The 16,682-nt window shown below is 42.3% G+C and overlaps 1 protein-coding gene across 6 annotated transcripts in view; it reads left to right on the forward strand.

Annotated features, from left to right (window-relative positions):
• Positions 1-16,682, forward strand: part of ADGRB1 (adhesion G protein-coupled receptor B1) — a 758,475-nt gene that overhangs the window by 739,265 nt on the left and 2,528 nt on the right. For all 6 annotated transcript variants that reach the window (XM_073555047.1, XM_073555046.1, XM_073555048.1 and 3 more), the window contains 2 exons: positions 8,486-8,521; positions 9,949-10,053. In XM_073555047.1, the coding sequence (XP_073411148.1) occupies positions 8,486-8,521; positions 9,949-10,053 (141 nt within the window). The remainder of the gene's footprint in view (positions 1-8,485; positions 8,522-9,948; positions 10,054-16,682) is intronic.

Here is a 16,682-nt window from a genome sequence, read left to right on the forward strand (position 1 = left end):
TTATATTCTTGTTCATAGAGGCAGTATTATAGTAGTTATATTCTTGTACATAGGGGGCAGTATTATAGTAGTTATATTCTTGTACATAGGGGGCAGTATTATAGTAGTTATATTCTTGTACATAGGGAGCAGTATTATAGTAGTTATATTTTTGTACATAGGAGCAGTATTATAGTAGTTATATTCTTGTACATAGGAGCAGTATTATAGTAGTTATATTCTTGTACATAGGAGCAGTATTATAGTAGTTATATTCTTGAACAAAGGGGGCAGTATTATAGTAGTTATATTCTTGTACATAGGGGGCAGTATTATAGTAGTTATATTCTTGTACATAGGGAGCAGTATTATAGTAGTTATATTCTTGAACAAAGGGGGCAGTATTATAGTAGTTATATTCTTGTACATAGGGAGCAGTATTATAGTAGTTATATTCTTGTACATAGGGAGCAGTATTATAGTAGTTATATTCTTGTACATAGGAGCAGTATTATAGTAGTTATATTCCTGTACATAGGATCAGTATTATAGTAGTTATACTCCTGTACATAGGAACAGTATTATAGTAGTTATATTCTTGTACATCGGGGGCAGTATTAAAGTAGTTATATTCTTGTACATAGGGAGCAGTATTATAGTAGTTATATTCTTGTACATAGAGGCAGTATCATAGTAGTTATATTCCTGTACATAGGGGCAGTATTATAGTAGTCATATTCTTATACATAGGAGAGTATTATAGTAGTCATATTCTTGTACATAGGGGGCAGTATTATAGTAGTTATATTCTTGTACATAGGGGGCAGTATTATAGTAGTTATATTCTTGTACATAGAGGCAGTATTATAGTAGTCATATTCTTGTACAGAGGAGCAGTATTATATTAGTTATATTCTTGTACATAGGGGGCAGTATTATAGTAATATTCTTGTACATAGGGGGCAGTATTATAGTTGTTATATTCTTGTACATAGGGGCAGTATTATAGTAGTTATATTCTTGTACATAGGAGCAGTATTATAGTAGTTATATTCTTGTAAATAGGAGCAGTATTATGGTAGTTATATTCTTGTACATAGAGGCAGTATTATAGTAGTTATATTCTTGTACATAGGGGGCAGTATTATAGTAGTTATATTCTTGTACATAGGGGACAGTGTCACGGGGTTCTTCTCTAGTATCACACAATCAACAGAGCAAGAGGAGAGTGAACAATTCCAAGACATTTATTTAGGCAAAAATATGAAAGGTCCATATTCTGTCCACCCCACAAAAGATAGTTCAGAATCTGAATGCAGTTCAGTAACAGTATAACATGTCCAGGGAGATGAGAGTCCAAAATCCAGCTGACTGATAACATGTTCCATATATTCTTCTTTCTCTCTGAAGTCCTGTCTTCACACCATGCTCTGCACACAGCAACTGACTTGCCCAGCCCCTGTCCTCCCCAGCCCCCTCATTATGTCCAGAGAGACTCAAACCGGTTTGGCAGTTTTCAGGCCTCCCAGACTTGACAAAAGGTGCCTGGGGGATTATGACACTACAGGGGGTCATCAAGAGTCATAGATAAAAGTCAGGCTGCAGACATACAAGGCATCAAGATTAACACTATGCAAATCAGTGAAATAGCAATATACACAAAATGATATCCATATTGCATATCACACCATCACAACCTCTCCCCCCTCATAATAAGTGAGCACGCTATGAGGTCTACACAGACCTCTGGCCTGCTCACTATAGTCCACATTGCTCAATCGTTTATAGTTCCTTGTACAGTGGCAGGGGTTGCAATAATTATAAGCACTTGATGTCCTTCCATATATTCCCGGGTCCTGGCGTTACAGTCATACCAGGTTTCTTGACTGGACTGGGCCATTTGCTGTTGATCATTAGCCACTAGCTGGGCGAGACGATCTCTGAACTCTAAATTCTAGAACGTAGAGAATGATGGGCATTCCAATGTCTGCGATATCTCCCTCCAATTGTTCTTTCAGAAGAGTGAGAGGCCCACGGACCTTCTGGCCAAACAGATTGCTCCTCAGTGGGGTCCGGATGTTGTTGTGCTTGAAGGGCCTGTAGTCGGGTGACTGCTCCCACAAAATGACACTGTAACTCCCCAGTGTCGTTCCCAAGGAGGATATCTGCAGGAAGTCCTCGCATAACTCCAATCCAGCACAGTTTTTCTCCAAAACCATAAACCAGACGCACCAAAGCTCGCTGTATATATTTGCGGACACCCCCTGCCAAGACAATGGGAATTCCTGCACCCTGGTGAATTGCCTCGGGTCGAACCACACAGGTGTCAGCAATAGTCAGAAATGCCCCCGTGTCTCTAAATCCTGACATTTTGTATCCATCAATTAAGACATCCTGCAGGTGGAGTTGCCGTTGCTCTGGGTAGCCAAAGGACAGAGGCTGAAGTCCGTACACTCCAGGAGGCGTATCTATGGTGCCGTGGTCGGTGGTCCACTCTGGTGGGGATGGTAGTAGCTCTTCCTCAGGCGGGATGGAGTGCACTAGATGCACTGGACGAGGTGGGGCTGCGTGGGGCTCCCTCTGAATCCTTGAGGGACATCCAAACTGCAAATGTCCAGGTTGCCCACACACATAACATCTCCTCTCTGTGATACCCCCAGGTCGTGGTCGGAACTGTTGGGGCCCAGGATTGGGAGGCGTGATAGTCATCGGCTTGCGACTAGGTGGAAGGGCAGATATAATCTGAGGGGGACGGGGCGCGGGGGCAGGCCGTGGTTCATTGTCCAGAAGTCTCCTCCATTGCGGTCGGATAGTAAGGGCTTCATCGGCCAGGACTGCAGCTTTATCCACGGTACACGGCGTGCGCTCCCGGACCCATTCCCGTACCTCTGCGGGGCACTTGGCAAGAAATTGTTCTATAAGGAACGCCTGTATAACATCTTCCACAGTAAAGGCGTTTTCTGCTTCCAGCCATCTCCGACATGCCTGGGACATCTTATGTGCATACATCTTAAACGATCCCCCTGTGGTGCATGGGAGATCTCGGAACTTGGCCCTATATGAGTCTGGGCTGATAGCATGGTAATCCAGGATAGTCTGCTTTACAATGTTATAATCCCGATTCCGCTGTGCGTCAATGGTTCGGAAAGCCTACACCATGCTTCCGTTCAGGAGCCCCACTAACAAACGCATCCAGCTAGAGTGGGGCACCTCCATCACAGCACACTGCTGCTCAAAGTCCTTGAAGAACCCCTCCACATCTCCAGAAGCCTCATCAAATGGCATAAACTCTGTCCGGGTGATCCGTACAGGCTCCCGGATTGTTGGGGGTACACTCCACATTGCGTTACTCCCTTTTTCAAGCTCCATTGCTTCCTGTCTCCGCTGTGCCCAGCGGGCAGCCTCCTCCTTGTACTCCTGAGAGACTCCGGGGCCCAGAACCGCCATCTCTTCTTCGTACCACACCACCCACTGGCTTTTGGTTGTGGGGATCCCTGTCTCCAGTGCTCGACCTTCAGACATATGGGAGTAGGTGGTCTGACTAGCACCCACCAGTAGGTCAATTAAGGCCTCTTTAGTCAGTCCCTGGTAGTTCAGGCCCAGGTCTCTGGCTCTCTCCTGTAAACTGGATACAGTCCAATTTCTGTACTCACTCTGTGGGTGGTTCTCCATTGGGTTACGCTCTGTTGATCCCACCGCTGCCAACCAGTTGTCACGGGGTCCTTCTCTAGTATCACACAATCAACAGAGCAAGAGGAGAGTGAACAATTCCAAGACATTTATTTAGGCAAAAATATGAAAGGTCCATATTTAGTCAACCCCACAAAAGATAGTCCAGAATCTGAATGCAGTTCAGTAACAGTATAACATGTCCAGGGAGATGAGAGTCCAAAATCCAGCTGACAGTGATAACATGTTCCATATATTCTTCTTTCTCTCCGAAGTCCTGTCTTCACACCATGCTCTGCACACAGCAACTGACTTGCCCAGCCCCTGTCCTCCCCAGCCCCCTCATTATGTCCAGGGAGAGTCAAACCAGTTGGGGCGGTTTTTCAGGCCTCCCAGACTTGACAAAAGGTGCCTGCGGGATTATGACACTACAGGGGGTCATCAAGAGTCATAGATAAAAGTCAGGCTGCAGACATACAAGGCATCAAGATTAACACTATGCAAATCAGTGAAATAGCAATATACACAAAATGATATCCATATAGCATATCACACCATCACAACCTCTCCCCCCTCACAGGCAGTATTATAGTAGTTATATTCTTGTACATAGGGACAGTATTATAGTAGTTATATACTTGTTCATAGGAGCAGTATTATAGTAGATATATTCTTGTACATAGGGGGCAGTATTATAGTAGTTATATTCTTGTACATAGGAACAGTATTATAGTAGTTATATTCTTGTACATAGAGGCAGTATTATAGTAGCTATATTCTTGTACAGAGGAGCAGTGTTCTAGTAGTTATATTCTTGTACATAGGGGCAGTAATATAGTAGTTATATTCTTGTACATAGAGGCAGTATTATAGTAGTTATATTCTTGTACATAGGGGGCAGTATTATAGTAGTTATATTCTTGTACATAGGAGCAGTATTATAGTAGTTATATTCTTGTACATAGGGGCAGTATTATAGTAGTTATATTCTTGTATATAGGGGCAGTATTATAGTAGTTATATTCTTGTACATAGGGGGCAGTATTATAGTAGCTATATTCTTGTACATAGGTACAGTATTATAGTAGTTATATTCTTGTATATAGGGGCAGTATTATAGTAGTTATATCCTTGTACATAGGGGGCAGTATTATAGTAGTTATATTTTTGTACATAGGGACAGTATTATAGTAGTTATATTCTATAATACTGCCTCCTATATACAAGAATATAACAGGGTTATAGATTTTATCATTTATTCCCAAAAGAATACTGGCAGTGATTACATAGATAAAAGTTGCTATAAAGTTGAGACATTAGATATGTACAAATACAAATATAAAATAAAGTGGATGAAAGAGCAGAAAGTAACACTCACATATACGTAGTTGGTATTAGGCAGACCATGTGGCTGGGGGAGGGGCACTTAACCAAACATCCCCACTCATCGGCACGTCTCTCAGGCAGGAGGACTCCAGCTGAACTGACTGGAATTTGGTAGGGAATACCTATAGCCTAGTGTCTGTGACCTCACGAAATGGGCGGTCTGGTGAGGTCCAGGCCCCCTTCTCTCTCAGTTATAACTTAACTAAAAAGGTTATAATAACCATAACTTAATGGGGGAAGCTCGTATGAACTCACCAAGGGTATCATGTTTCCCAGTGTAACGAACCCAACAAGAAAACATCAAGAATGCACTAGATAGGACAATCCATTTGGGAGCAATCCATATCTCAATTTCTGGAAGTCTGAGAATCATGAAACTTAGGGGTTTAGACAGCTGGCTTCGTGCCCTTTGCAGAAATGTGAGTTTCATATCTCTGTCACAAGCGAAGTGCGCGCTAGGCTTCTTTTAATAATTTCTATACCTGTATTCAAGCTTCATGGTTTCAGAACAAAGCAATGCTTTCCCTTGCAGGGGGGAAGGCTGCGAGAGGAAATGGACGGTTTCATGTTACCAGCAAGCACAGAGCTGATAAGGAGGGGGGTTGCAGCTACATGACAGGCTCGTCTCCTCAGTGTGTAGCAATGGGAGATTTCTAGAAGGTTCTAGAAACATCATACTTTACTTTAACATACAGATCTTACAGACATTTTACATTACAATTATAGTAGTTGAATTCTAGTACTTGGTTTGAGTTGAAGAAGTTACACCTGGCAAAACTGTAACTGCCTAAAATCAAAATGGGACATCAGGCTGTAAATGGAGTTAGTGGAATTCCGCACTGTCAACAGCATTGAGACTTATCTTCCAGTATGGTACGGTCACTTGCTGACCCATGGATCCGCTGCAGCTGATCTTCTACATTATAACTGTACCATACTGGGAAATACGTCTCAATTCTTTTGGCAGCGCGGAATTTGTCCACTAACTCCCTTTACAGTCTGATGTCTGATGGTCACTTGCTGACCCGTGGATCCGCCGCAGCTGATCTTCTGCATTTTATGCTGTTTTTGATTGAACAGGTGAGTTGAATATGAATGTAAAGGATACTGTACAGTTGTGGCCAAAAGTATTGACACCCCTGCAATTCTGTCAGATAATACTCAGTTTCTTCCTGAAAATGATTGCAAACACAAATTCTTTGGTATTATTATCTTCATTTAATTTGTCTTAAATGAAAAAACACAAAAGAGAATGAAGCAAAAAGCAAAACATTGATCATTTCACACAAAACTCCAAAAATGGGCCAGACAAAAGTATTGGCACCCTCAGTCTAATACTTGGTTGCACAACCTTTAGCCAAAATAACTGCGACCAACCGCTTCCGGTAACCATCAATGAGTTTCTTACAATGCTCTGCTGGAATTTTAGACCATTCTTCTTTGGCAAACTGCTCCAGGTCCCTGATATTTGAAGGGTGCCTTCTCCAAACTGCCATTTTTAGATCTCTCCACAGGTGTTCTATGGGATTCAGGTCTGGACTCATTGCTGGCCACCTTAGAAGTCTCCAGTGCTTTCTCTCAAACCATTTTCTAGTGCTTTTTGAAGTGTGTTTTGGGTCATTGTCCTGCTGGAAGACCCATGACCTCTGAGAGAGACCCAGCTTTCTCACACTGGGCCCTACATTATGCTGCAAAATTTGTTGGTAGTCTTCAGACTTCATAATACCATGCACACGGTCAAGCAATCCAGTGCCAGAGGCAGCAAAGCAACCCCAAAACATCAGGGAACCTCCACCATGTTTGACTGTAGGGACCGTGTACTTTTCTTTGAATGCCTCTTTTTTTCTCCTGTAAACTCTATGTTGATGCCTTTGCCCAAAAAGCTCTACTTTTGTCTCATGTGACCAGAGAACATTCTTCCAAAACGTTTTAGGCTTTTCCAGGTAAGTTTGGCAAACTCCAGCCTGGCTTTTTTATGTCTCGTCGTAAGAAGTGGGGTCTTCCTGGGTCTCCTACCATACAGTCCCTTTAAATTCAGACGCCGACTGATAGTATGGGTTGACACTGTTGTACCCTCGGACTGCAGGGCAGCTTGAACTTGTTTGGATGTTAGTCGAGGTTCTTTATCCAACATCCGCACAATCTTGCGTTGAAATCTCTTGTCAATTTTTCTTTTCCGGCCACATCTAGGGAGGTTAGCCACAGTGCCATGGGCTTTACACTTCTTGATGACACTGCGCACGGTAGACACAGGAACATTCTGGTCTTTGGAGATGGACTTGCAGCCTTGAGATTGCTCATGCTTCCTCACAATTTGGTTTCTCAAGTCCTCAGACAGTTCTTTGGTCTTCTTTCTTTTCTCCATGCTCAATGTGGTACACACAAGGACACAGGACAAAGGTTGAGTCAACTTTAATCCATGTCAACTGGCTGCAAGTGTGATTTAGTTATTGCCAACACCTGTTAGGTGCCACAGGTAAGTTACAGGTGCTGCTAATTACACAAATTAGAGAAGCATCACATGATTTTTCGAGCAGTGCCAATACTTTTGTCCACCCTCTTTTTTATGTTTGATGTGGAATTATATATTTGGCTTTAGGACAATTCTTTTTGTGTTTTTTCATTTAAGACAAATTAAATGAAGATAATAATAACAAAGAATTTGTGTTTGCAATCATTTTCAGGAAGAAACTGAGTATTATCTGACAGAATTGCAGGGATGTCAATACCTTTGGCCACGACTGTATTTCTCAGATATGACCCTATTTGCGCTGATCTTTCCTACAGCTTCTTTGAAATCCGATTGGGGCACTTTGTAATCAGATCTTTTACAATACCTCCATATACAGTAGATAACACAGGAACCACTATTCACAATAGGTGATATCACAGCTCACCTCCCCCTCCTCCTATATAATGACTGATAACACCTCTATATACAGAAGATAACACAGGAACCATCATTCACAACAGGTGTTGTCACAGCTCACCTCCACCTCCTCCTGTACAATAATTGATAACTTCTCTATATACAGTAGATAACACAGGACCACCATTCACAGTAGGTGATGTCACAGCTCACCCCCTCCACTGCCCAATGACCTCTGCACAGGTCAAAGAAAAAAGTTTAAATAAATTCTACAATAAAAACATGTAAGAAAAAGGAAAAAACGTTCCTATGTTTCAGGATCTGGGTTTAAATATTTGGAAACCATATCGGTGATACAATCCTTCTAAGAAGCTGTGCTGATTTCATCGGCAGCACATAAAGCTGCAGTGTTCTGTGACGGAGCTCCGGCTCTGCCACACACTAAATAGAATCAATGGCGTCAGCGGGAAATATTGACGGAACTAATATTTCCATGTCACAACTGCAAACATCACATCCTAGTACTGAATGCTGCAGTCAGTGCATCCACAGTCATGATTTCTATTTTCTCTTCCTTCACAGAGAAGAAAATCCCGGTATGCAGAGTTAGACTTTGAGGTACGATTTTCCTTCTACCTTTTATTGTTTTTCAAATTTCCTCGTTGGTGTAATGATACGAGATCATATGAGGACGAGCCTTCATGAGTCAAACTTGCTTTGTGCCCCTACTAGGTCTTTGTACATTTTACACTGGGGGGGGGGGGGGGCGCTGTTTCATTGTTTTTATATGGAAAGCGTTTGTTTAGGATTGTGGTGAAAATTGGTACTGCAATTTCTAAAGTTAAAACATTGCGTGAAGTCATGCACAAAGGAGAAGTACATGAACGATGCAATTTACATTCCCAATTTGTAAAACGAATTATATTAAATATCCGAAATTCGAACTTACCCTTCAATATAAGATTCAATTACTATAAAAATGACCTTTATTATTAAAATTGTCACATAGTATAGGGTCATAGGCAGGAGGGATGAGCAAGAATTACAGCTTCACCATTTATTCCCAACTTGACAAGTTATCACTTACCCACAGGTGAAGAAACATATTGGTATCTGGGGGGTCTGGTTTGGTACCCTCCCTGGTCTCTTAAATGTCTTGTCAGAATGGAGCTAGGCAATGAATGGAGTGGAATCTAAGCCCTTCTTCAGGATCAGTTTGGGTCCCGGCGATCAGACCCCCAGCAATCAACATGTTCTAACCTATCATATCGAATGTGGATCTAGTGCTCGGATTTCCAACTAAGGTTCCGTAAACCCTAGAGAATCAGCTCTGGGCCCTCCTTAATATGTGGAGAGTAAAGACTAGCAAATTCGATGAGCTGTGCCCTAATCATCATTCCTGGTGCTCCAAGATGGCCAGTTTTATCTTCTGTGCCCTGCATCTTCTGCCACATATTAGAACTCACGACATCATGAGAAAGTGTCATAAGTGGCCATGGGTCGAGGCTCCGGACGCAGAAATGAAGACAAGTTGCCACATCGGATCAGACTGGGTGATGGACCACTGCCCATCTTTTGTGAGGATCCTTGGAAAAAGCATGGGAACTCTCCCAAAAAACAGAGTGGTAGAAAAGGACAGGAGGTACCGAGAGCCAAGAGGGACACCAACAAGCCACTCAGCCTTGGCCAGACTTTTTTATACACGTCTCGAATAGTGCATTGAATGTTTGTCGTAGAGGAAGAATTGGTTCCAACTCTAGACAAGCGCCATTTCCTTTACAACAAGGCTGGCAAACTTGACCTGCTCATACATGCTAGAAAAGGTGATCGACATGGAGTCAACAGATCTCCCCAACATGAAAAATTGTAAATTGCTTGTACTTCCCCATAGAGTTTGTTATCTTAGGAATCAGAAAAGAGGTTCCTCAAGGGGTGAAAACTCTTTCAGGGGCTTCCCCATAGTAACAAGACTTAAGGGACCCTCATCCAGAAATTTATAAAATAGATTCAATCTTAAGTTTTGTTTTATTGTTTTTTTTACTCAGAAAATTATGCACACCAGAAAACGCCACCAAGATATGTTCCAAGACCTAAACCGAAAGCTACAACATTCGGAGAAAGAAAAGGAGTCGCCAACAGCGGAGAGTAAGGTATGACAGACGTTTCTGTGACCTGTGATGCGAACGACAAGGTGGGACACTAAAAGGTCAGATGGACTGAGATCTCTCTAATGTGTTTCCTTTATGTCGAAAGGAGGATCGAAATCTTCCCATCACCATTTTGCCGAAGTCCAATCTTTCTTGTCTGGTGACGAGAAAAATCCACCTGTCTTTATATTCATTATACAGTCGTGGCCAAAAGATTTGAGACTGGCACAAATTTTGGTTTTCACATTTAACGTCTTCAGTGCTTTTAAATCTTTTAGTTGGACATTTCTTTGGTTACTGATGTATAGTTATCAGCATTCTACTAGATGCCACAAAAAATCTAAAGGGGCTTCACCCAAGAAAATAGCTGTACTCTAGTCCTCTGCTGTCCAATCTTGTTCCTGCAAGATGTCACTTGTCTTTGATGGGTTTTTTTTTTTTAAAGTGACATTTTTCCTGCCCTTTTTGACACTAGACCTGGAACCAAAAGCCTTCATCTAACTGTGTGTGCAGATGCACTGACACCTGCCTGCTACCATTCCTGAGCAAGCTCTGCACCAATGTTGAACCTGTCCGCTCTCTACCGATGTTGAACCTGTCCGCTCTCTCCATCTTTTTTTAGGAGATGGTCCTGACACTTTCTTGACTGTCTGGGTCACCCTGAAACCTTCTTCATGTAATGGAACCTTTTTAACCCCTTTACTCCCAAGGGTGGTTTGCATGTTAATTCCCGGGCCAATTTTTACAATTCTGACCACTGTCCCTTTATGAGGTAATAACTCTGGAACGCTTCCATGGATCCCGGTGATTCTGACATTGTTTTCTCATGACATATTGTACTTCATGTTAGTGGTAAAATTTCATTCATATAACTTGCGTTTATTTCTGAAAAAAACAGAAATTTGATGAAAAGTTTGAAAATTTCGCAGTTTTCCAAATTTGAATTTTTATGCTCTTAAATCACAGAGATATGGCACTCAAAAAACTTAACAAATAGCATTTCCCACATGTTTACTTTACATCAGCACAATTTGGGAACCAACATTTTTTTTTTGTTAGGAAGTTATAAGGGTTAAAAGTTGACCAGCGATTTCTCATTTTTACAACACCATTTTATTTTTAAGGACCACGTCACATTTGAAGTCACTTTGAGGGGTCTATATGATAGAAAATACCCAAAAAGTGACACCATTCTAAAAACTGCACCCCTCAAGGTGCTCAAAACCACATTCATTAAGTTTATTAACCCTTCAGGTGCTTCACAGGAATTTTTTGAATGTTTAAAAAAAATGAACATTTAACTTTTTTTTCACCAAAAAAATTACTTCAGGTTCAATTTTTTTTATTTTACCAAGGGTAACAGGAGAAATTGGACTGCAAAAGTTATTGTGCAATTTGTCCTGAGTACGCCGATACCACTGTTTGGGCGCATGGCAGAGCTCGGAAGGGAACGAGCGCCGTTTGACTTTTTCACTGCAAAATTGCCTGGAATTCAGATTGGATGCCATGTCACGTTTGGAGAGCTCCTGATGTGCCTAAACAGTGGAAACCCCTCACAAGTGACCCCATTTTGGACACTAGACCCCCCAAGGAACTTATCTAGATATGTGGTGAGCACTTTGAATCCTCAAGGGCTTCACAGAAGTTTATAACGTACAGTCGTACAATTAAAAAAATCATATTTTTTCCACAAAAATGATCTTTTCACCCCCAATTTTTATTTTCCCAAGAGTAACAGGACCCCAAAAGTTATTGTGCAATTTGTCCTGAGTACGCTGATATTCCATATATGGGGGTAAACCACTATTTGGGCACATGGCAGAACTCGGAAGGGAAGCAGCGCCATTGAACTTTTTTGGCTGGAATTGAGATCGGACGCCATGTCGGGTTTGGAAAGCCCCTGATGTGCCAAATCAGTGGAAACCCCCCAATTCTAACTCCAACCCTAGCCCTAACCCTAGCCCTAATGGGAAAATGGAAATAAATAATTTTTTTTATTTTATTATTTTTCCCTAACTAAGGGGGTGATAACGGGGGGGTTTGATTTACTATTTATGGCGGGTTTTTATGTTTGGCAGCTGTCGCACGCTAAAAGACGCTTTTTATTGTAAAAATAGTTTATGCATCACCACATATTGAGAGCTATAATTTTTCCATATTTTGACCCACCGAGTCATGTGAGGTCTTATTTTTTGCGAGACGAGTTGATGTTTTTATTGGTGTCATTTTTGGGCACGTGACATTTTTTGATCGCTTTTTATTCCGATTTTTGGGACGCGGAATGAGCAAAAAACAGCATTTCATGAATTTCTTTTGGGGAGTGCGTTTACACCGTTCCACGTGCGGTAAAATTGATAAAGTGGTTTTATTCTTCGGGTCAGTACGGTTACAGCGATACCTCATTTAGGTCATTTTTTTATGTTTTGGCGCTTTTATGCAATGAAAACAATTTTATATAAAAAATAATTATTTTTGCATCGCTATAACTTTTTTATTTTTTCGCTGATGATGCTGTATGGCAGCTCGTTTTTTGCAGGACAAGATGATGTTTTCAGCGGTACCATGGATATTTATATGCGTCTTGTTGATCGCGCGTTATTGCACTTTTTGTTCGGCGGTATGATAATAAATCATTATTTTTTGCTTCATTTTTTATTTTTATTTTTTAAGGGGTTCGCTAAAGGGGTTAACTAATGGGACAATTTTATAGGGTGAGTCATTACGGATGCGGCGATTCCAAATATGTGTACTTTTATTGTTTTTTTGTTTTTTTATTTTCAAAAAATGAATTTATTAGGGAATTTTTTTTTTAATTTATTTAGCGATTTTTTTAAAATTATTTTTACTTTTTTTATTTTTTATTTTTATTTTTTTGCTTTATTATAATGTTCCAGGGGGAACATCACTGTCATGTGACAGATCGCTGATCTGTCACATCACAGATCGCTGTGACAGATCAGCGATCTGTCACAGGCACTGCTGCAGGCTTCCTCATGCCTGCGCTCTGCGGGCAGTGAGGAAGGCAGCTCCCTGCAGGCCCCCGAAGGTCCCCGTTGCCATATTGGATCCGGCGACCTGCAGTGAGGGAGGTCCCCGCAGCAGTGCTGCACATTGCGCTGCTGTGGGGGTCTCAGTGAAGCACGGAGGGAGCTCCCTCCCTGCCGATGCTTCCTTTAACCCCCGGTACACCGCGATCATGTTTGATCGCGGTGTGCCAGGGGGTAAATGTGTCAGGGGCGGTCCGTGACCACCCCTGACACATAGTGCCGGGCGTCAGCTGTGATAATCAGCTCAGCTGACATCCGGCCGCGATCAGCTTCGCTCCCCCCGTGAGTGCAGCTGATCGCACTAGACGTACTATTCCGTCCTTGGGACTTAGGTCCCAGGTCACATGGACGGAATAGTACGTCTAATGTAGGAAAGGGGTTAATTATCTGATAAAATTGTTGATTTAGGTGTAATCTTGCAAGCAGCAATGTCCTTGCCTGTAAACCCTTTTGATGCAAAGCAATGGTGATTGCTTGTGTATCTTTGGAGGTAACCAAGGTTAACAGAAGAAGTTTATGATATCTTGAGGCAGCCCCTTTTTAAAGCAACTAACCTGCTCATTTAATTTAATCATCATGACCGAGTGATATCAGCTTCCTTGTCCTAGTAAACACTTTCTCTTGAGCTGAAGAGGAGATCACTAAAGTAATGTAAGCAGGTAATTCTGTGGTAAGCCTGAAATTTAGTGGAAATGAATTATTTTGGGATTAATTAATTTTCATGGCATTTAGTGACTACATTTTTTCGTAATTCATCTGATCTCCACTGATAACAATCTAGAGTCAATGCAACTTGACGCTATAGAAAGTAAAGTAGCAAACTTTGTAAAAACTCAAAATTTGTGTCAGTCTCTAAACTTTTGACCTTGACTGTGTATTACATAGAATTTCCTTTCATAACGTTGCCTGTTGGACAACTGATCTATCGAAACTTTTCAATCTTTCCGATATCTCTTGAGATGTTGACCATTATTAATCTTTGAACGTTTTGTTCTGGTGAAGCCTGCATAAGACATCCATTTCATGGCTCACTTAGCTTTCCGAAAACCAGTGCTGCCGTATAATGCCGGTCCCAGCTGTTTCCATAATTCTATGCCAGACCACACAGTCGGAGGATAACCGGCTGAAAGCTTATTTACTTGATAATCCTCCAAAGCAACCAAGTTAAAGTGGCGCGATCCGGTCTCTTGGCTCAGGTGGCTGAATGGAAGTAAGTTATCCTGTACGTCCATGTGAATGCACGGGAAAGCTTCATAATTAGGACATATATTTCTTATGAAGCTTTTTAGTGTTTCTCTTTGAAAAAGAGACCAACAGAAAGGATTGGAAAATCATATCTACAAGTCACCAAGTCAGAAGTAAACTTTACATACAAAGTTGTCTTGGTCGTCGTGAAAGCTTGTTCTCATATTCGCCTTGAAAGCTACTGGTTTCTTATAGAGATCCAGCGGATGTAAGGCATTTTAAAGGCAACATAAGTATGCAAATTAGTTCTCCCATAAGGATGAAACCTGTTCCTTTAGGGCCACCTATACCCTTTAAATAAATGCCCATCCCATTCGAGTTTTCAAGGGAACCTGTCACCAGATTTGACCGATATGAGATACGGCCAGCGCCTTTCAGCTCTTATGTTTAGCATTCTATAATGCTGTATATCTGCCCCCAACTCAACCTGCAAGACAAGAAAAAGACCTTTTATTATACTCACCTGCATGGCGGTCCGGTCCGAGGGGTGTCACTCTTCTTAGTCTGGCACCTCCCTTCTTCTTGAGATGCAGCCCTCCTGCTTTATTCATGTGGATGACACATCCCTGCGTCATCCACACAGTCTCCCCAGCACCGCGCTCCTGCGCAGGCGTACTTCTCTGTCCTATTGAGGGCAGAGCTCTGCAGTGCACAGTCATCGGGAAAGGTCAAAGAGCCCCACAGCCCCTGCGCACTGCAGAACTATACTCTGCCCTAGTCAGGACAAGAGAAGTACACCTGCGCAGGAGCGCGATGCCGGGGACACTGTGTGGATGATGCAGGGACTCATCATCCACACGAACCAAGAAGGAGGGCGGCATCGCAAGAAGAAGGTGGGGTCCGGACAAAGACCAGCGACACCCCTTGGACCGGACCGCCCCGCAGGTGAGTATAATAAAAGGTCTTTTTCATGTCTCACAGGTAGGGTGGGGGGCCGATATACAGGATTATAGAATGCTATACATTCTCTTATCAACAAAACCTGGTGACAGGTTCCCTTTAACAACCACGGGAAGGGCAGTCTCCAATGAAGAAAACCACCTATGCCAAAACATGGTATCCATCCACAGACAGCTGTTTCGGGGTATTGCCCCTCATCAGTGTGGAGTAAACTGGCCAGTAGGAGCAATGCCTAGTAAAAGGCTGTGAAAAATGAGAATGAATGACCTCAAGGAGATCAACATCCAACACTGTGGAGACACCATCACATGTTTCTCAACACAGAGATGCTAGAGCAAAGTCCCCATCCCTTATGGGAAATATGCAAAAACATGTAAATCAAAAGCCGCGGAGACACCATCACATGTTTCTCAACGCAAGCAATGACTAGCCAGGTCTTTCACCAGGAAGGAACAACCACGGGAAGGGCAGTCTCCAATGAAGGAAACCACCTATGCCAAAACATGGTATCCATCCACAGACAGCTGTTTCGGGGTATTGCCCCTCATCAGTGTGGAGTAGAAATCTGGCCAGTAGGAGCAATGCCTAGTAAAAGACTGTGAAAAATGAGGATGAATGAACTCATGGAGATCAACATCCAACACTGCGGAGACACCATCACATGTTTCTCAACGCAGTGATTCTAGAGCAATGCCCCCATCCCTTATGGGAAATATGGAAAAACATGCAAAACACAAGCCGCGGAGACACCATCACATGTTGGCATAGGTGGTTTCCTTCATTGGAGACTGCCCTTCCCGTGGTTGTTCCTTGCCAATGTGTGTATGAGATTTCTGTAATCTTATAGCTTTTGCTGGTCCTGTAAAACAAAGCTTTTAATTTGCATTAAAAAACGCAGTGCAAACGCAACGTGTGAATATAGCCTTTGGGTTCTTGCTCCTCATCAGTTTGGATACTGGTTGGCTGGCTGAGATGCCTTTGTTTCACCTCATGTGCGGAAATGCTTCTTCTTGCAAAGATCCTCCTGGTGTTGGTAATGCTTCTCGTGATCATTCTCCATAAGTCCATTGATGTCCACCAAAGAACATTTTACAAAGTAAGCTGAGATCCCCTCTAGTAAAGTATAACCACCGGTCATGACTTTGCTTTAGGGCTGTAGGAGATGCCTCGGGACCTAATGGCCTGGCCACTTTGAGGCTACATTTAAGATCTTCTACAGTATTTGGTGCCCACGACTACGGCCAGTCAGCTGCAGTGTATGTAAAGTATTGGGCATTGTTATTTGGGCATTTTATGGTACGACCCAAGTAGAGATAGAAAGTGCGGTACTTCACAAGGAACCAACTAAGTCTGCCCTACCTCCATCTTTGTGTAAAGTGAGAGGCTTTTAAACTTGATAAAACAAAGAACCCTGGTATATAATCTAAAGAGGTAAGCCCA

Source organism: Dendrobates tinctorius, unplaced genomic scaffold (assembly GCF_039654945.1).
Source record: "Dendrobates tinctorius isolate UK_male_01 unplaced genomic scaffold, ASM3965494v1 ptg000215l, whole genome shotgun sequence".
Lineage (NCBI taxonomy): Eukaryota > Metazoa > Chordata > Amphibia > Anura > Dendrobatidae > Dendrobates > Dendrobates tinctorius.